This window comes from Cydia strobilella, chromosome 4 (assembly GCF_947568885.1).
Source record: "Cydia strobilella chromosome 4, ilCydStro3.1, whole genome shotgun sequence".
Lineage (NCBI taxonomy): Eukaryota > Metazoa > Arthropoda > Insecta > Lepidoptera > Tortricidae > Cydia > Cydia strobilella.
The window spans coordinates 3540375-3562712 of NC_086044.1; the positions used below are offsets into that span (position 1 = coordinate 3540375).

The 22338-nt window shown below is 37.3% G+C and overlaps 1 protein-coding gene and 1 long non-coding RNA gene across 2 annotated transcripts in view; one reads left to right on the forward strand and one right to left on the reverse strand.

The window, feature by feature from the left end:
• LOC134740516 (uncharacterized) overlaps positions 1–22338 on the forward strand; it is a 245252-nt gene that overhangs the window by 94319 nt on the left and 128595 nt on the right. The window lies entirely within an intron of this gene.
• LOC134740508 (androgen-induced gene 1 protein-like) lies at positions 3833–7124 on the reverse strand. The gene is made up of 2 exons (XM_063673012.1): positions 6929–7124; positions 3833–4402 (listed from the first exon to the last, which is right to left on the reverse strand). The coding sequence occupies exons 1-2, from the start codon at positions 7079–7081 to the stop codon at positions 3863–3865; spliced, it is 693 nt and encodes a 230-aa protein (XP_063529082.1). The 5' UTR covers positions 7082–7124; the 3' UTR covers positions 3833–3862.

Below are 22338 nucleotides of genomic sequence, written 5' to 3' on the forward strand. Positions count from 1 at the left end.
CTGGCAACATTACTCACCGGGACGAATAGTGTTGTCACTATGGTACTATGCGTATTAGCTAGGAGGATAAACGGAGACGCCACGTCTGTAATTTTCTGTACAAAAAAGTCTGCCAATTTTTGCGGGGGAGGGGAACGTCAAATGTATACGTAACGTAAGTAAAAATAGCCATGTCAGATAAACGTCATTCCATACATTGTGTATGACCATTGGCCGACTATTTTCGACAGACGGGAACGCCTGTTAATGGCTACTACGTTTGGTTATATCCTCCTAGATGAATAGGGTCTAACTTTATGTATATTTTTGAACCGAAACTCATCTAGTCATTTACATTACATCTCGCTCTCTCTGAAAAGCTTAAAAATATTTCACGATTAACATGACGAGATAAAACCGCCCCTGCGCCCGTGGTGCCTGAAAAGAACTCATTTGTAAAGTCATTCTATTTCAACGTCCACTAACAAAACGCTTCGATCGGAATTCTATTCAGAGTCACCCGTCACTCCTATCTGTCCTATTGTGGCGAAAAATCCCGTCAAAAATGGCGTCAGAAAATATCCATGCTGCAAAATATGCAGTTGCATTTTAGTCTTTCGTTTTAAGAGTCCCCGGCAAGCTCGGTTCTCCATACAAACGTAGTTCCGCTCTCATTTTAAAACGACTATAGGTTTGAAACTTTGTATTTATAATAGGATAACGTATATCTAGGTCTGTAATTAGTTTATGTAGCTTCAGATACAATAGTAAAAAAATATATAGGAATTTAAATTTTTCATACAAAGCTTGTGTTTGCTCTATTTTATTTGTTTTATATACTAGAGCTATATAAACTAATTACAGACCTAGATATACCTCATATCATTGTATGTGCAAAGTTTCATTACAATCCAACACGTAGCTTTAAAATGAGAACTAAACTCCGTTTGTATGGGAAGGTGAAATTCGACCGAGCTTGCCGGGGACTCTTAAGTTTAGGCTGAAGTGCAGAAGGATAAGGAAGTTTAGGGTTTGAGGCATTACCGAGGTTTTATGGTTATACCGAGCAACTTTTATTATGAGACCAACCACGAAATCGCGAAAGAAAAATTTACCGTCCCATAGAAAATGGACCAGCCAAAATGTCCGAAACAGCCAAATTTTTTTTCACGATTTCGGGGTTGGTCCCATAATAAAAGTTGCTCAGTATAATCCCAAAACTTATAGTTTAGACACCGTGTATTTTTGACTTTGAAAAACGGACGGAAGACGGAACGTTCCAATATGACTGCAACTTATTTGACACATCACCATAAGATATCGCTTCTCCATACATAAATATACCCCACCCGCAGCTTTGAATAAAATTAAATGGCTCTTATCTGAGTCCCGCCAAATGGTTTTCTCTAGTCACATAAAAATATGTTGCGTTTCACGCTTGACCACTTCACGCCCTCACGCGTGAGCTGCACGGTGGTAAATCGCACGGTGGTAGCTTAAAATAAACAGGGGTGCATATTAATTTACTTTTTTGCAAGTATTTGCTTGCCGTTTTTATGTTCCTTGGCGGTTAAAGAACCTTTTTACATAATGCGACAAAGACTTCGATATTAGAGATACTATATTCTTGAGAATGAGCTCCGTTGAATCGTCTGGTCTTGTGCCGGATTCGGCAGTGCCCCGGAACCTCCGAAACACGACACCCTTCAGCCAGAAGTCGGCGCACTCGATGGTCCCATGCAGCGCGCAGCGGTCGCGGCACGCGCACCACAAATGAGTTGAAGTGCACGTAGTGGCGTGGTAGAATCTGGAACACCCTCAGCGTGTAGCCGGTCTTCTGGTGTAACTAGTCCACCACTTCAGCAGCCGTGGCGGAGTAATGCAGGCGCGGCATATACAGCGCCTTACTCGGCTTAGCAATCCGCAAGCCAGAATTAGCCGATTCGGCGGTACCACACTAAGGCGGGTTTTAGTGGCACGCGGACCGTCCGTGCGGATCGCTACGCACCGCCAAATTGTATGAGAAAGCTGTCCGCGCGGATGGTCGTCCGCGCGTACCACTCTAAAACTCCCTGAACTTAATACAATATTGGTCCGGTGCGGAGAGATCCGCACGGACGGTTCGCGTGACACTAAAACCCGCCTATGTCTAATGAGGCGCCTTCTTCTCTCTTAACACCAGAGTGAACTTTTAAAAGTACCTAGTCACACTACTATAATATGTAATTTATAAATTGAAACAGATGTCATATAACCTCATCGCTAGGTAGGAATTGGGACTGGTTCCGTCGCGGCGTAGTGGCCTTGAGGTTCATGGCGTTTGCCGCGATAGCTAAAAACGCCGGTTCGAATCTGGCCTCCATCATTGGAGGGCTTCGTCACTTTATCTTTAGTACCTATGTTCGGTACTTTTGTATATGTACGCACAAATACTACGTAATTTTCTTTTCTTTTAAATCGGTTACTATTTAATCGCATAACTAGCATATTTCAAAACGGGACAAGCCTAAAACGGAACCCTTCTCCAAAAGCGCGCAACACTGGAAGCTCGAGTGTTGCCATACAATTCTCAACGATGTCAAAAGTCAAACGCCGTCGCTATTAGCTCGCTCCGAAGCTTGATCCTCAAAAACCCAAAATCATACCAAGTGTCCAGCACAAATAGAAGTCGTTTGTCGACGCCAGCCTACGAGATTACTACATTCATCATCGAAGGAACCAAGATCAGGGGCCCTCGAGAAAGTCTACCACGTCATCAGGTCAGTCCCAAATTACGGTATATGCTAGCTAAAAATCTACATTTCCTCAACCATCTATTTCAGCTTACAGTCATAGATTAATAAATAGAAGAGTGTAATATTAACATGCTGTATTTTATCGTAAAGTTTCAAGACTGTACGTCATTTACATATTTTCCTTTTTATATATTTAGATTATCAATGAAATAATAAGTTAATTCTCTCGATCAATGAAATAGTAAATTTTCTCTACTACTACTAGCTTCTGCTTGCGATTTCGTCTACTTACGTGGGATGGTGATAAAAACTATGCTACGTCCTCCCCGAGCCTAAGACTATCTCCATACGGAATTTCATCAAATTCGGTTAAGCGGTTTAAGCGTGAAGAGGTAACAGACAAGCAGTCACGGGCCAATTCGAACAATGATCTACATATCAACTGGATATCCACTAGATATGAAACAGAAACGAAAACGAGATATTTAAGAAAGTCACGTCAAATTTGACATTTCCGCGATTCCGAACATCCCCTTGAACGATCTCTTTAAAATTTGCAATTCAATGCATATCCAATGGATATCCCAAAACGTCACAATAATTGAAGCGTGAAATGACAATTGTGTTCTCGAATCGAACTGCAAAAAATAACTAGTTGAGAACTAAACTATAACGTATCTATTTCTATTAGATCTCGTATTGTTCTCGTATCTAATAATTATCACGTTGTTCGAATTGACCGGTTACTTTCGCATTTATAGTAGGGATTACAGGCAATTTCTGCAATTATTCATTTGCACAATTATGAGCAGACAATAGAAGGTCGACTATAATAAATACCTAGATAACCTTCAAAGATAACATCTGACATCGCTTATTGGACTATTTTTAGAAAAAAAACATAGATCAGATAACGAGATATCATGCCTGAAACAAATGATAAAATTTATCATATTTTATTTATTTGCACTTTGCACAAAGTAAAAATCAGTTTTTTTTATTCGTGACGCTATAACGGTTCATGAGATACAGCCTGATGACAGACAGATGGACAGTGAAGTCTTAATAATACGGAACCGTAAAAATGAAACAAAGGCAGTGGAAAAACAGTCTTTATATAATTTAATATGTCATCTAACAATATCCACTCATTTGCTCTTCACCTTCTTTTTATCAACTTTCGTCCACACAAGCCTATTCAGTTTATCTCCCAGCAAGTAAAACCCAAGCGCTACAGTAATACTGGCCAGTACGAATCCTGCCCTAGCCGGCCAGTTCAACACGTCCAAAATAGGGTACACCCAAACACCAGTCTGATAGTAAATGCAATGGAACCAAAACGTGTACGTCAAATTGAAACAAACGACGATCGAGCACCCAATGAACCTAGACGGGTATTTTCTATAAGTTATAGCTAGTTCTAAAACGATAAAGGGAAGAATTAGAGTGTGCATTGCGTGGTTGACCCATGACGGGATGGCGTTGGCTAATCTATCAGGGAAGATGAGGTCTTTATCGATGGCGTAGATGCCCCAGAAGGCCGAGGTGACGTAGAGGGCGACGGGGAAGGCGAGAATGAACAGCTTGTCCTTGATGGAGCGTAAGATGGAGCTCTGCTTGGGGTGATCGACATTGGTGCCGATGTAGTCATTCAGTACGGACACGGTGAAGTAGATTGTTTGCAGTATCTGAAACAAAATATTGTAAATAAACGAGGTAGTTGTATCAATAACTGACTGGCCATATCTCACCATTATACTGAGCAACTTTTACTATGGGACCAACCCCGAAATCGCGAAAAAAATTTGGCTGTTTCATACATTTTGGCTGGTCTATTTTCTATGGGAGGGTAAAAATTTTTTCGCGATTTCGTGGTTGGTTCCATAGTAGGTAAAAGTTGCTCATACAAAAACCTCCCTGGCAACGGGAATGCACTTATTTTTTAGCCACCCGTATATTCCGATTTGATGATAAAGACTGACATGAAATTACATTAATTACTCATGGCATAGCTGATTACGCAATCGTCAATTATCGCAAATCGCAGTCATTATTAAAGTGTAGTGTCCCTATATCTAATCTAAAGCTAGGGCCACAACACAACAATATCAACATGCTTATTCTTAAGATAAAATGAAATAGTGGATAATATATATACCTATAAGTAGTATTTTATACAATTCGACATGACCACAAAAATACAGTCCTTTTGTCTGAGGCAGAAAGTATTAAAAGTGGAGTTCGATAGAAATGGCAAATAATGTAAAGAAACCAATTTACCTTCATTTCTTCTTAATCTTTTTGTGGACAACAATGATTTTATCAACAGTTTATATATACTTAAATCTTTTATTTGTATCAATTACCTACTAATGTTAGGTCTCGTACTCGTAATTATTAATATTTCAATAAAAACAACCATTGTAAAACTTTTAGGTTATACGTCAAATGCTAACAAAATGTGTCATATTTGCTTACATTATTTGCTATTACTAATTAACTCCACTTCAAAAGCTTAAAAATTAAAAAATGCCATTTAACATTTGGATGCGAGCGGCACAGGATCGGTCGGAGTGGCGAGCCTTGGGGGAGGCCTATGTCCAGCAGTGGACGTCTATCGGCTGACATGATGATGATTTAACAATTATTCAGATTGAGTATAGTTAAAGTGAATTATTCGTTATTCTGAACTGGGTGGAAATCTATATTTGGCAGTCTTTTACTTGAACATAATTATATAATATTTATTTTCCCTTCACTAGCTCGGAAAGCCGTCTTTTATCCTTTAAAACAAGCGGGGAAAAACACATTTTATCCACTAGTGGGGAAAGTAATTTGACCTTGGATAGAGCGTGTTTAAGTAGCTTGACAGATAACAAAACGTAAAACGCTCATAATAATGGTTCGTTCGATATTAATTATCATTAGATAAATGATTTGAAAATTTAATAAAAAATACCAGATTTAGCTTTATTTAATGATCTTAAGTCATAAACCTTAAAATTCCATAATAAACGTTTGTTTTTTAATAATTATGTTAAATATAATTCTGAACGCACAAGTTAAGTCGATGCAATTTCAAAACGCATCATTGACATTTCATACGTCAGAAATGTCAACATTGTCAACAAAAATTTTACTTAAAAACTTCTCACGTAAAAGTTTCGTAAGAATTTCCAGTTTTTTGTTATAATATCGTAAAAAAATGAGTGATTCCAGTTGATGAAGATGATCTAACGCCTGTGGATGTTGCACTTTCCTCGCTATAGTGAGGGGAAAAGTTTTGTGTTACACACGGGTGCAAATGTATTTTACTTCTCGTGTATTCTACACTCGCGGGTAAAATACAACTTTGCACTCTTGTATAACAATAGTTATTTGTTATACAAGGGTGCAAATGTATTTTACTTCTCGTGTGTTAAAACACTCGCTACGCTCAGGATTCTCTTTTAGAACCACTCGCTTCGCTCGTGGTTCAAGTATAGAATCCTTTCGCTTGCTCGTGTTTCAATTCCACACTCGCGGGTAAAATACAACTTTGCACCCTTGTATAACAAATAACTATTGTTATACAAGAGTGCAAAGTTGTATTTTACCCGCGAGTGTAGAATACACGAGAAGTAAAATACATTTGCGCCCGTGTGTAACAAAACTTTTCACCTCACTATAGCGAGGAAAGTCTAATAATTACCTAGACACCTAATAATAGGTCTAAAGATCAATTGTATTCAGTAGATTATGTTCGCCCACTATAATTGCAGTTGTGCATGTTAACATAAAAAAAAAACAATATAAATGTATAGGTATTGATATTGATTAAAGCCCACTTGTTCCATCCCACTAACCCGGGGTTAAGCGATTAAACCGTTAAGGCCCACTTACACTATTCAACTATCCCTGGGTTAACCGGTTAAACCTGGAGTTACCATGATTACCAGTACAATTTGACACTGGGTTAATGGTTTAACCGCTTAACCCCGGGTTAGTGGGATGTTGCAAGTGGGCATAACCAAGTGTCAAATTGTACTGATAAGTGATAACCAATCTTAGACAGACATTTAGCTACAACCGTAATTTAATTTGTAAGATAAAAAAAAAACATATTAGGTAGCTACAATTCAATTTAAAGCCATACAAAATTCTAAGTACCAATTGAGAAAATGATTTAACGAACCAATAAAAATTGTATGACCCATAAAATAATTAAAACTCACCAAACACCAGAACGTCAAGAACGTAGATCTCCCCCTTAAAGGATACTGCTCATATGCCTTATTCGCGAACGGAATATTCACGTAACTCAGGTCGTACCACACTGTATACCACAACAGCGACGCTACAGACACATGGAAGAGGCGTAGCAACATTTTGCAAAGTGTGTACAACACTACTAGCAGATATCACGTTGTCCACAGCACACCGAATCGACCGACGGACGGGCGGCGAATGAGAATAAATAAGTAGTTGTGGAGTTATCTGATTATAAACCTGATTATTATTATGAAGATAACCGGTGTCTGGACGGGTTGATATGATAATTTCAAGTTCATTGGTGTATATGTCATTCACATTTTATTGTATGCTTAACTCGTTCGAGTCTTTGTATTGTATTTTGTCCTTTTATTTTAAAGAGTGTACAAATTAGGCACAGACACTAATAGTGAATCAAAATAGACAGTATCTATCTAGATCCCTACGATCTAAGTCGTCAAGAACTATGAAAAAGACTCACTTAAAAAAAATCCTGTACAAATTAACGCATTCTCATTGCTCTTAGGCAAAGAGAATAGAGTGTATAGAGGGTTATTGTTATATAGTAAAATTTGTAGTTACAGTAAATTTACCTACTCCCATCTATCGACACAGAATTAAAACTAAAAATGAAAATGTATAAAAATATCAAATAAATACATGGCAATTTTTTTTTGTATATAAGATAAGTACTGGGACCGAGAGTGACCTAGTGGGAGGGGAGTACGTATGTGAATGAATCGTATAATTTCATACTCAAATAAATATTAAACTTATTTAATAAAAGCAACCATTTATACAACATATTTGATAAGTGTAGGTTACTTCAGACTCTCATCTCCGGGTCACATATCACTGTGAGGGGTCTCCGATAACAACTATCGTTATTTATATTTTTTATGTTATCATTTTAAATATTTCAATATTCGTGTGGCGCATTGATAAGGGTTTGTCAACACTACACTAAATGTCACACAAATCAATGTCTAAACGAAAATTACTTACACATTTATAAATATTTACAAGTACAAAATGGGAGCTAGCTCGGCGCTAGATTGTAGGGTGCACACAAGGCCAACTTGCCGTAGGTATAGTGACCAATTCCCTGGGCAACGAAGGAACCAGCCCCATGCGGGCGCAGCATGGTTCTACTTTTATCGCCTGTCACTATGCCTGTCACTTTTGCACTTACATACTTGTTAGAACGTGACAGGCGAACTACTAGTAATATTTGTCTTCACCATTATCTCCTCGTTCAAACATTCTAGCCTGTACAATCCAGCAGGCAATGCAATCATACTCTAATTATTGGAACAGCCAAAAGCCACAACAAAATCACGCTAAAATCAATTTTACACCAACTAAGAAAGGTTCAAATTGGATTGCGAGGTTCAAGGACCAAATTGATTTCGACCGAATGGCTCCGATATGGGATAATAGGTGCTTGATTGAAATCCTATTGAAATAATTGACAGGGCGATAGTTCAGCTCTAAAGGATTGGGGACATAAGCCCCACGTGTGGGTAATTTGTGGGAAATTTAACCCATTTATCTAAGTGTGCTTGTAATTTGATCCTGTATATAAACAAATAAAGAAGGTCGTGATATAGAATGCGTTCGAAAACAGGTTTTTTCAATAGGTTCATTTAAAAGTCCCCAGCATGCTCGGCCGAATTTCATCTTCCCATACAAACGATATATCTAGTCCTATAATTAGTTATAGCTCGAGTTTATAAAACAAACGAAATAGAGCCAAAACAATTTTTTTACTATGGTATCTGAAGCTACATACACTAATCACAGGACTAGACATACCTTATCCTATTGTAAGTACAAAGTTTCAGAGCAATCTAGCTAGTCGTTGCGATCTTGTTGCGATAGAATTTGTCGATGTTTATTTATTTTAAAAATATTGCCTCAAATTATCGAAATTCGGAAGCTATGAAATTACTGTTTTAGTTATGATTGATTCTTCTCCATTTTGTGTTTCATAGTGTCACAAAGTAAAAAAACGAGTAAAGTAAGAGTAAAAATTCGAGTTGGAGGTTACTTTGGGAATAAATTGTATCGAGCGAAGTGTTATGAATCGTGTATCGACCGCTATGATATGAAAGATAATATAATCAAGAATTACATATATCCTTCCCACGTCTAAAAATTTCAACGTTTCTTCGAAAAATAGGAAAAACCATGGGGTATTTTTGCACATCTGGCTCAGGGAACGGCCTTAAAATGAGAGCGTAACTACGTTTGTATGGAGAACCGAGCTTGCTGCGGACTCTTAAGTAGCTAAAGTCGCTATTTAAAACACAATAAATGTGTCTTCTATCTATTAGGTCCACGTGCGTAAGTTTGTCCCATAATATTTCTATATTATCTATTTTATGTACAAGTAAGAGTATGTGTGTGTAATGTGTTCAGTGTGTTATATTAAATTTATGTTTTAATCATTGATTAATTTATTGTATTCAGGGTCGATATAACTGTTATTAATTTTGAAATATGCCACAAATATGACATAAGGTTTGCAAACTCATTATTTTTTAATTCGTAGGGTTTTAGATGATATATGATTTGTATGTATGTATGTCGTGACATCTGCTGTACCGTCAAAACGTAATCAAATTCAAATCGCTTTTATGTCCCAGGTTACATAAGCTACATTTTGAACCGACTTTGTAAGAGAAAGTATTTTCCTTACATAAAAATGGCAATAAATGAGGGCTACCGTTTTGGTGCTCACCAGTTGGCGCCACTGTAGATCTACAGGTCCAGAAAAACAGATCTCAAAATTCTTCTATGCTTATTTTTATAAAATCAATACGTTCTAATATACAGAAAGGTATTTTAACATCTAAATGTGCCATTTTTTCAACCTGTTTAATTATGCATATATTTTAGTTGGCACTTTTTTTAAACCACTATGTTTTTTTCATTTATAATCAAAGATGGCCAAAGATTTACCACAAATATGAATAAGGAGTGAAAATTCCCGATAAAAAGCTAAACCCCCAAAACTTCTATGCATTTGACATTTTGAAAGACCTCCATCACACTAGCGCCCCTAGCGGCGAAATTAAACGCGGTAGCCCTCATTGTGTAAGTTTCCAATTTAATCATCATATCGTTTGAAAATCTTAAGAACCGTAGGTAATGATATCATCTATAATATTGAGCGATATTTAGGGTCCGTTATGGTAATAGAACGCAGGAACCGGATTCCAATATAAATCATAATCACGCCGTTAGGAGCATTTACCCTACGTGTGAGAAATTATGAGTGCCGTAAATTGTTCGTATTATATGTGCGAGGGAATTGAGGAGAACGGGGAAAATTGAAATGGCAACGTTTGTATGTAATGAACCCATTTATAATATAATTATAGGGTCCATTTGACTTTAAGATGTAATCAAATTGCGAATAATACCTCTGCGAAGGGACGATAATAATTCGATTTCTATATCAGTATGTCGCGCTCACACTAACTGCTAAATTTAATAAATTAATCCATACTTGAGGACAATCATCCGTTTTTTTTTATATTTACATGCTTTTTGGGACTAAAATGCAATAAAAAAAAAAACATTTAATATGTGCATAAGATTTGTATTCGGTCTAAGGAAATACGATCATGTTTCCCTATTTCGTAATCAACTTAAATGGCTTCCCATCCGCCGTCGCAGGGATCTGCATATTCTTTCTCTTCTTTTTAATGTTCTTTTTATTCCTTCTTCTCCGGTCTATCTCTCACAAAAATTCAAATTTATGGCAGATGGTAGTGGCCATCGCCTTCGATCGAGTGCAAATCTTGCACTGGCAACACCTCATCACAAATCTAGTGCATATGGTAAATCTTTTGCGGTACGAGCGGTTCAGCTTTGGAATGAGTTGTCTCCCTCCTTAAGGAAATCGCGGTCCGTTGCATCGCTTAAGGGGCAGTTAAGGAAACTGTGGCTATCGGACCAGAATTAACTGTTTGTGACTATGGATGTATATTTATTTTATAAAACGTAGGTATTATATATATTTGTTATACTGTTACTTCAAATTTTTATCTTATTTTATTTATTTTCGCCCTCTTTTATAAATTTATTGACTTTCCTCTAGTCTATTGTACGCAGTGCTATATTTGTCTACCGTTCTTCATCAATTCTCATCTACTCAAAGGTTAACTGGAAGAAATCCCTTAAAGGGATAAGTTCGCCTTTGTACTGCCTATTTCTGTGCCATATTTGTGTTCTATGTCTTTGTACAATAAAGAGTTTATACATACATACATACATACATTTATTTCGGACGATACAATCCATATTTTGTTAGCAATGTTTTATTTTGTTTTGTCATTATTATTCACAACGACGGGACTTAATCGCGTAAAATTAAATTTTAAATTTACCTCCGACGACGATTAAGTCCCGTCGTTGTGAACAATGAGTAAAAATCGTGAAAGTTTAAATCAGTGTTTTAAAATGCAATTGTCTTTATGGTGTCATTGTATTAGGATTTTCAATTGAAAAAGAAAATAGTTCTTAGACTCTCATCTTTAGTAAGGTACCGTAAAATCACCCAACTAGAGTTACCCCAAGATAAGTCTGCAACGATTTTGATAGCACACGCAGTGCGTTATTTATACGTCAATCAATCAATCTTTAAGTAGTATGGCTCCATCGGTACTGTCGATGATTTCGCCAACGTCAAAGTGGGATCCACGTGGGATCGAATTAATATTTCTAGATTTTCTTCAGCCAGTGTACGGTAAATAAAATTATGGGCCTCTAGGGCTCTAGCCAGACACGGTTAGAGGTAGAAATACCAAATGCTCTTAGAGCACGACGTTGTTCGGTAGTTATTGTTGTTGTTGTCTCGTTAAACCGATAGCTGGTAAAAGCACGTGGACTATCGGCCGTTGACTCCAAAATGGTGGTTAAACACGCTTTGAGATTAATTCTCCATTCACTGCACACTACCAAATTAGATTACTGTATAATAAAGCTATCGATATTACACTTTAAACAATATTAATGAACAAAAAATAAAGGAATTAATCACGAGGCTACTATCAAGATGGCGTTCGAACCGGAAGTCCTATTTATACGTCAAAATTTCATAGAAGTTTGACGTTTAAAAAAAACACATGCACTGCGTGAGTGCGTGTGCTGTCAAAATCTCTGCAAACTTTTCTTGGCCGAAGGGTGTCGTGTTTCAGAGGTTCCGGGGCAAACTGCCGAATACGACACAACACAAGAGCTGCAGACGATTCAACGGCGCCGTCGGGCGTTCTGTTGCCAAAATAGTGTTTAGTTTTTAAGTTTATGAAATTTATATGCGTTAGTCTATAAGGTATACGTAATATGGGCCTTGTTGCCTGAATTAAATTTTAAAATAAAGTAAATAAATAACTGTGTACTTTTTGGATTTGTCTAAGTTTCTCTTCCATTTTTATAAACATCTTTCCATACAAATACGACATACGATATTTAAGTTAATTTTGGACATTAATTATGATTATAGTTTGGTGTTTTATGAACCTGTTTAGCTACAAGGCTCCCTTGTTACTTGTTGGAAGTGATCTTGTTACATAAGACTATTACAGTAACATTATTACACAAACAATATCTTCACGTTCCAAGAGATATTTACTACAAATTCAACGCCAGGCCTTTGTGGCTCCAAATTGCCGGCAGCGCATAACGAGGTGCATTCAGGAGTGCACTGCGATATCGAACACTAAGGGATCCATAGCTCCCACTTATCTCAGGCGGTTTGGTAAAGAAGTTGTATGGAGATTTTATAATAGAATGTAGAAGTAGTCGAGTTTCGGCACTATAAAAGTAAATTTATGTATTACATTTTTAACATTTTTATTAATTATCTTTTCTTTTCCTTCTGTAAAAAAGTATCATATGTTTTCTGGAAGAAAAGTATTTCAAAGATTTGATGTGTATATTTTTTGAAAGAAATGCGTCCCGCCGAGTTTATTCACGGTAGTTTTAGTAATTCATGAGTGCATTGTAAATACCTATGCCTAAATTGAAAAATAAAGACATTCAATTTCAACATAATACAAATCAGCTTCATACCGTCATTCCTGGATTAGATACTAAGCACAGTCCTAGTAATTGACATGCTAATTCCCAATAGGTGATACTCTGCTGTCACGTCTATTGACAATTACTTAAGTTTAAAGATGACATGTACTGAGACGATGACCCCCACTCGGACGTTTAACTTATATATGAAGTCCTTTTTTTATTTTTTATATTAGCCTATTTTGGTGTCCCACTGCTGGGCAAAGGCCTACCCTCGTTTTCTCCACTCGTCCCTGTCATCGCCATTTTCCCACCATTTGGGGTAGAATGCGCCCAAGTCGTCCCTACGAAGCATGTAGTCCTTACAAAGGATATTTCACTGTATCAGAGATTGAAAACATAAACCACTGAAGGTAATTAGAGTACCCGAAACTTAAATAGTTTAAGCGGACGCTAATTTAAACATTTGCTTCTATTACAGAGCAGGCGTATTGACAGTATCGACGTGATAAATTAAGTCACTTTTTAATACCTCGCGATTGAAAGAGTCAGACAATACAAACACTAGCTTTATTACACGGTCATGTAGACCAATACGACCATCATTTCCGCTTGTACTTCAAAATGGCGAAGTCGCCTCGAGATTTTTTTTGTTTTTTGTTAATCATTTATTCATATAACAATATACATAAAAAAAAATTATTAACCAAAAAAAACAAAAAAGGCATACCATCAGATCCACAGCGCAGGCTTCGTCACATTACAATAAGCTCATCCACCTCAGGTTTCGTCAAAACAGAACGTTCGTTTACACGTAAGTTATCTGCAACACGCATCGTCATCATTGATTGAAAACAAAGAAAAAATTATGAGTACAATAATAATAACACAAAAGAGCAAACCTAAACCCTAATCCGGTAAGTACCCGGCCCAAACGTCCCCATAATACCAGCGGCGTTCCCCCGCTGAACCGCCAAAGATATACGTTGGACCAGGTACGCACCAGACCTAGGATCACAACCCCTATCCCGCAAGCGCCTACCCAGATCCCTCACAAAACCCTTCGCCTCGGAACACCAAGGCCCAGCTGACTCAACAGCAAGAGGGACAAAATCATAAACCGGCTTTTTGTTAATTAATGTTGTTTAATGAGTAATATTGGTAGCTTATTATACAGTGAATTAGCGTGGAAGTGTGCAGCTAATGGTAAATTCTTTAGTCGACACCACGTTCTAACAAGTATGTAAGTGCGAAAGTGACGGGCATAGTGATAGGCGATAAAACTGGAACCATGCTGCCACCGCAGGTTTCATCCAGATACTGGGTGGAAGACCACTTACAAACTTTGTAACCTAAAATAACTGAATTTAGCAACGAATAATACGAATAGGATTGTAAATTCGAGGCATTCCTCGAAAATGACTAATTCTCCAAATCTCTTTAAAAGTTTGGTTAATTTTAATAACTCTGTAAGTGGATGTATAAAGTATAAGCTGTATAAGTGTTGTATAAAAGGAATCCGTTGTTCAGGAGCTTAAGACGGGGTTTGGATAAAATAAAAGTATTTTTATCACTCGTCTTTGTATAAGTTAGACCGGGAGCTAACGCTTTAATTCGTCGATAAATAAAATTATTCATTCTTTTCTATTTTTTTGGCACATTGTCAACACTGTGACACGGTTCAATATTTCTGTTTTATTGTAATTGCAGGGCAGATTTTTGACTGTAGCCTCCAATTGTGCCTTATTAAAAAATAATTGTAGAAATATTTGACATACGATCACGAAAATTAACGAAGACGACTCTAATGAGCTTAATGTTTTTTATTAGAAAAGATCCGACAAAGATGGCCGTCTAAATTAGAAGTTCTTGGTGGGAATAGGTCACCAATCACCAGCTAGCTATTGGTGATTGGTGACCTATTCCCCTACGTCCTGCGCCCAACCAATATAAGTATAGTTTTTATTGCAGACCTTATACAATTTTAAGACAGGTACAGATATAAACAAATATAACAACAAAAACAACAGAATGTAATTTCTTACACTATCGACAACTTGTAAATTTATTTACCACCACAAATTGATTAATGCAAGTGCACCTCGATCATATGAAAATATTGAACAGTATAACTTATTATCTAACTTATTCTTCAACCTGCTTATTTAGGCAATAAGATCCTTATAAAATAAGTTTAGGCGGGTTTTAGTGTCACGCGGACCGTCCGGATTGCTCGGAAATTGTATGAGAAAGCTGTCCGCGCGAACCACTCTAAAACGCTCCCTGAGCTTAATACATATTGGTCCGGTGCGGAGCAATCCGCACAGACGATCCACGTGACACTAAAACCCGCCTTAATCATTGCAGCACGCTCCCGTCCTACAAAATAGAATCAAGCAGAAAATAATTTTTTCCTCTTACAATATCGCCTTGGAAACTTTCTCATCGCGCTGTTTCTTTTTGTAAAACGCTCGCTTACATAATAATAATGTTTGTTCTTTCTTAAAATTTGTTTATTTAATTAGATACGGGAAACTTTCTTCGTAGATAACATAATATTTCCCTTTCTTTGCTTTTATTAATAAAAAAAGTATTTGCATTTTGATTGCCTTTGTGGAAATATTTCTATGAAACAACATTAGGTTTACTCGTATGAAATAGTAGATTGTTAAACAAGGGATGAAATGATGCCTTTCACCCTAGTTAAACACTCTACTTTTCATTTCGAATACGAGGAAAGTAAAATGCATGTGTTATTTTAAAAACATGACTAAGTATACATTTTTATAGTATTTCTTGAGGGTCCTTCAATTAGGGATTTTCAATTAACAATTTAGGCAAAAGTATCGTTATTTATGGAATGGGGAGTTAAATATCAGAATGGAAATTTTATAACAAATTCATTTAAACCCAAATTTCAATGGCTAATTGTAAAAAATAGAAAAAATCGTACTTGGAACGTAAAATGCTCTAGTACAGAGACGTATCATTTTCTGCACACCTTTTAAAACAACAATCACCCTCTTTCAGAGCATGAGAAATGAAAAGGAATTTGATTAGCCGGGTCCACACAGAGCAAGCATACGCGCGAGGCAATTTCCTCGCGCACAAAACGGCCAGTGTAAACGTGCCTCGGCCGAGGTGGGCGCGCGAAGCACGTCTACACTGGCCGTTTTGGGCGCGAGGAAATTGCCTCACGCGTATGCTCACTCTGTTTGGACTTGGACCCGGCTATTGGCAAAAAAAAATTCTATATGTTAAACTCTTGGGTTCATTTTTGAGCTAAAGGCTTCTATAGTTATTCTTGTTTACTGATCGCAATCGGAATTTGAACTTTTCTTTTTGACAATTAAGGGTAATTTAACTTTTGCGTGAAATGCATGCCATTTCTTATGCCCAAAGTAAATCTCAGTAGAAGTAGTAGAATCGAGCGGGAATTGGAAGAGGAAGACCTCGGCGGACTTTGATCAGATTGGGAAAATCCTGAAGAAAGGCCAGGTCAAGAGCACCCTAAACCGGCGAGCGTGTATGAGGAATGTTATGAAACCGAAGGAAGCGAAAGAGGTATGTCAGGAAATGTCATCAAGTGGAAATTCGTGGTCTCTGCCTACCCGTCCGGGAAATTACATGTATTCATGTATGATTCTAATCTTTTAATTGCGGTATTTGCTTCCATTTAGTAATTGGTCTATAAATGAATTGTGATCGACTTTACCTTTATGGATTAACAATTTCATGTCATCGTTAAGGAACGATGAATAGATAGTGCTATAATTGCCGATCAAGCAATTATAGACCTTTTTGTAATGGCTCTAAAGTTTTCACGATGATTCAGTCTATTCAACGAACATTCACGACGTTGTGTTATTGTTTTTTTAATCAAATTAGGTTAACATTGGGTCAGTGTGAATATACCTACAGCATATCTTTTACTTTATCCTGTTGCTGTTTAAATGTATCAATGTCTGGGTTGTTGCCCTATACTGTTGCGATTCTAGTGACTGTTGTGTGTAGTTTGTGAACGAAAATATTTTATTATTATTAATTAGCCAAACGGCTTTTAAAATATTTACTTAAAATAAAATATAAACAACAAAAGTATTTAATTGAGCTTTCCGTAAGATTTATTAGGATATCTAGTAAGCTGATTTTTAGGTATCCACCTGTTTGGTGAAATGGGTTGAAATAGGTAAATAAAAAGTAAAAACCAGCTTAATAATTTTCGAAAACGCATACTGATAAAACTCATTGCGGTTACAAGTTACAAGCACTTTCTCCCACTAATTTTAATGGGTAGGAGTGAGTTTTTGCTTATAACATATATGGGTTAGAGCTGTAGAACGGCAGTTTGCTTAGTACCGAAGTCTTCACATGGATATGTGGCAAGTTTTAATTATAAAATAAAAAGTGGTAGTCTAGCACTTTTAATCCAAACAGCGTTAGCACACAGCCGCCATGTCAAATATTGGTGTTGCCGGCATGCGGGCCTTTGTGCGCGTTGGTTTACAAAGCGCAGATTAACAGTTAAATGAGGAAGTTTCAGAAAATTAATCAAAAGGAATTGTGATAAGTACTTGATTAGGTACAATTGCTGTTTGAGGTTACACGACAACGACACGAGGTTAAAATGGCAACGGATTTTATGTGAACACGTAACTATTTCACCATTCCAAAAATTTATTCAAACAAATGACGTCACAGATCGCGACTCCATTTATTAGGGTTCCGTACCCAAAGGGTAAAAACGGGACCATATTACTAAGACTCCGCTGTCCGTCTGTCTCTCTGTCACCAGGCTGCATCTCATGAACCGTGATAGCTAGACAGTTGAAATTTTCACAGATGATGTATTTCTGTTGCCGCTATAACAACAAATACTAAAAAGTACGGAACCCTCGGTGCGCGAGTCCGACTCACACTTGGCCGGTTTTTCCTCACCAGCGGTGAGCCATGGCCTGCTGCGATGTCTGCACGAAGATCCCGCCGAGTTTGAAGACTTATAAATCCGACCAAACAACTATCCGTTGCATCTCTAATAGATACCACATTTAAATGGACAAAACAAAATACTAGTTTTATTTTTCAATGTAGTGCCGATATGTCCTATAGCCGCCACACTTACACCATATACATACTAGAAATAAACTAACTAGTTGACTATTCCATAGCACTTACGAGTACAAATGTCACATAGGCAGTCAAAGCACTGAAAGGCAACCAATGTAGTTATACATATATGCCTTACGTGTAGGGTGTCTACGTTTCAGCGAAAAAGGCCCGCACCTCATTACGTCCCGTATAAATTACTGAATGCGGTGTACCAGTTTCAAAAGGAAATCCCCCGTATCCATTGACAAAGGGACACCCTACAACAGGTGTTATTATTGGAAACACAAGACAACATGTTTTGAACTTTATGTGCAAATGTTTACGGTGTTTATTTGTGTTTTTCTTTGTAGTAATAAACTAGACTCGAGTTTTATTTAGCGGTGGAGTTGTAGCTTGATATATTGCGTTTTTAAATTAAATAGGGATTAAAAAGGTGTTTTTTTGTGGGATTTATGTTAGCACGTGCTGGTTAATTTGTCTGGAGGTTGGCGAGGGCGGATTTTATTAACACTTTTATTGCTGACCTCTCAGGCTCAACAATTCTTATATAGGTACATGTAGAAAGGATCTCTGAGATTATTAAACTGTGGCCAGACGTTATTGTTGATCATATCAGGAGTAAGAACAATTTAGCGGGCGATGTTTTTAAATTACTTAAAACATAAATATTGCTTTGCGAAATAATAACGTGCTAGACAATTGACGGTCTGTGTAAGCTTCGATATGTGTAAGCTTTTCCGGCATTGCCGGCCGTAAGTATTTATTTATATATCGTGACCCATTATAACTTATCGCCTGTCACTATGCTTGTCACTTTCGCACTTCCATACTTGTTAGAACGTGACAGGCATGGTGACAGACGATAAAAATGCGACCGTGCTCAGCCCCCTGGCCCCGCGCATTTGGCTGATGTCATTCATTTTAATTTAATTATTTATTTTAATAATTTAAATTCAAAAGTTTTGGATTTTTAAACATTTCATAGCGAAACATTTGTACACCTAACACTAAGCATTTAATTCTCCTTTAGATAATATTTAACTTGACGGTACAATAAACGATGTACCGTATTAACTGCTTATTAAAATATTTAGAACTAATTTAAATGCAAGAGCGATTGTGCCGTCAAATCGTCGTCAAAATTTTAATTAAACCCGAAACTGTCCGGAACTTTTCAAATTAGCTGTCACCCTCGAGGGTGACCATAAATTGCTCAAAGGGGTTAATTACCCTTTACACATGGTTAACCTGACGATCAGCTACTAATCGTACACGTACGGGATTCGATTGTAGAGCTATGGAGGTGTATTCTGATTGTGATGTAATAAAATATCTTTATTTCCACGTAACTATTGACCTACAGAGACCACCTCCTAAGACCCCGCGTACAAATTTTTAAACATATTCCACAATCTATTTTGAATTTTTGTTGAGTAACTAAAGGTTCCAAATCCAAAACCAAAACAAATGCTTCTGGGTCTCAGGAGCTTAAAGCGTGCGGTTGTTTTATGCGATACAACCAGCGTTGAACGCATGCGATCAACGGAATGTAGGAAAAATTACAATGTGCTAACAACTATTTAATTTGATGTTGTTTTGATACGTCCGTGAAGATCGCTCACTCTGATTACGAAATAAAGTGAAAGTCGTACGCGAGATGCGCGTGCGCGCCAATAATTAAGTCATAACATTTAAAACTTTCGCGTTATGAACACATATTAAAACACATTTAAAATCGGGTCTATCGCGAATTTATTTTTCACCTCAGCAGCTCGAACAAGCCTACTTTCGTCACTCCCTGGAGTGAGGAAAGTGCGACTTTCCTCACTCCAGGGAGTGAAACAATGTAGCTTTCGTATCGTATCGTATCGTATCGTATCTTATCGTATCGTACATATTATAATACTTTTTTTTCTGTTTATTCTGTGTAATTCGAAATACATTTCACTACTGAGGTGAAAAATTATGTGTGCAACACAAGAGCAAAGTTATTTTACATCTCGTGTTTTTGAGTCCCTCGCTACGCTCAAGATTCTACCTTAGAATCACTCGCTTCGCTCGTGATTCAATTAAAGGATCTTTCGCTTTCTCGGGCCTCAAAATAAACACTCGCAAGAAAAACCAACTTTCCTCTCTCGTTGCACAAATAACTATTGTTACCTTTATTTACCGACGTTTGGACACAGGACGATCATTAAGACGATCGTATGTCGCATCAAAACCAGTTCATACAAATTGCATGTTAAATAAGAAGTCCTTCTACGTCACTCTTTGCCTCTGGTAGTAAAAGCTCTGTTTTCCTTGGATATCGGTGCCGTCCAAGGCCCTGACACTCTTTGATAGAGAAAGATAGTCTTATTGCGATTCCTATTATTCCTATCCTCTTGGAAAGAGAAAATAGTGCCATGCTTTGTCCTTATCACCGACTGGGTTTTTCTTCATGGTCGGGTTACGGCAGCATAGGTAGGAGGCGATAGCGAAATACCTAAATTTATAAGAGTGAAAGAGAAAAACCGGCCAAGTGCGAGTCAGACTCGCGTTCCAAGGGTTCCGTACATTACACAGTTTAAAGAATGTATTTTTTATGTGAAACGTGAGTGAAATTTCTTTAAAGAACCCGTAGGGGGCGGATCAAAAACTATATAAGTAATTAAGTCCGACTCACGCTTGACTGCACATTTCTAATAGGTTTTCCTGTGATCTTAGGTAAAGACCTATTTTGTGTATTTATTCAAAAAATTTGACCCAGTAGTTTCGGAGATAAAGGGGGGGAATGGTAATTTTTTGCCAATTTTCTTTAATAACTTCTAAACTGTCTATCCTAAAATTATAAAAAAATATATTTGAGATTCTCATAATGAGCTCTTCCATTTGTTATGTAACACGATATAGTTTAAAAAACTTTATTTTTTAATTTTCTCATTTACCCCCCAAAAGTGGCCACCGTGTTTAAAATTAATTTGTTTACGTTACATGTCTGGGTTTGGGTCACAAACTTACATATGTATACCAAATTTCAACTTAATTGGTCCAGTAGTTTCGGAGAAAATAGGCTGTGACAGACGGACAGACAGACAGACAGACGCACGAGTGATCCTATAAGGTTCCCGTTTTTGCTTTTGAGGTACGGAACCCTGAAAAGGATTATGCTGCCATACATTAACCTGTCAATACATGAATATGTCTTTCTCTTACCCCTGGTCGCTCGGTTTCATGTCTATAACTACTATACTATGTCTATGGTGCCATCATAGCTCCCGTCGGTCGGTGCCGTCTCCATACAAAAATGGATGGAGTAGTATTTTATGTATACGACACCGCTATCCTAGGAAACCAGAGCTTAACTGTATCACTACGAACGCTTGGCAAGCGATTGCAATAAGAGCTTGACCTCAATGTAAACATGTACCTATAGGCGACATATCTAAAGCAGTGCCGTAGATACAGGCTGTTTTGAATCTATGCCGGTAAAGACTGTTCTCATGCATTATTCAAAGGTAGGGCGTTGTTTGCCTACGGCCACGGAGCTTTATCTCACGAAGGGGCAATGCTAGATCTCGGATAGCAGTTGCGTAATGGTTTAGTGAATTACTTATGCGATTTTAGGTTTAGGAATCTAGTGCTGAGTCAACTGGAGTTATTGAGTGTGCAATATAATTATACCGTGCTTGCAGTTGCAGGCAGTTTTAGTTTTGCCAGTAGCCGCTGGCGCTAGCAGCTGCAAGCTGGTTTTTTGACAGATGGTATGGTCGCATTCATAATTATTAATTGTCTATGGACTTGTTTGTTTGTTTCTTGAATGTTTTTCTTTTTTTTTTTTCTTGTATACTTGTCTTTTTATTTTTGTTTGTGCTCTTCATGTATATCTTTTTGGTTTGGTTAATATGTTTGTATATAATTAGGTATTCTTTGTGTGTGGCTTTGTAATGTTTTAATATGTATCTTTGTGTGTTATCTGTCGTGGCATCACCGAATGGGCCCTACGGAAGACCAGCGCTGGCTCTATAGCTAGCATTATGCTGAGTTGGGTCCATTTTGTGATGCACACTTGATGATTATGTTCTTTTCTTGCTGTTGTTGTCTGTACATGTTCGTACTTGTGTTGTGATCGTCACGAATAAATGTCTTTTTTTTTTATCAATTGGTTTAACGTTGAAAATTTAGGCTTAATTCATTCGAAAAGTTTTTAAATCTTTTATAACAGTAAAATCATTCAGAATAAAAGTTGCTTTGC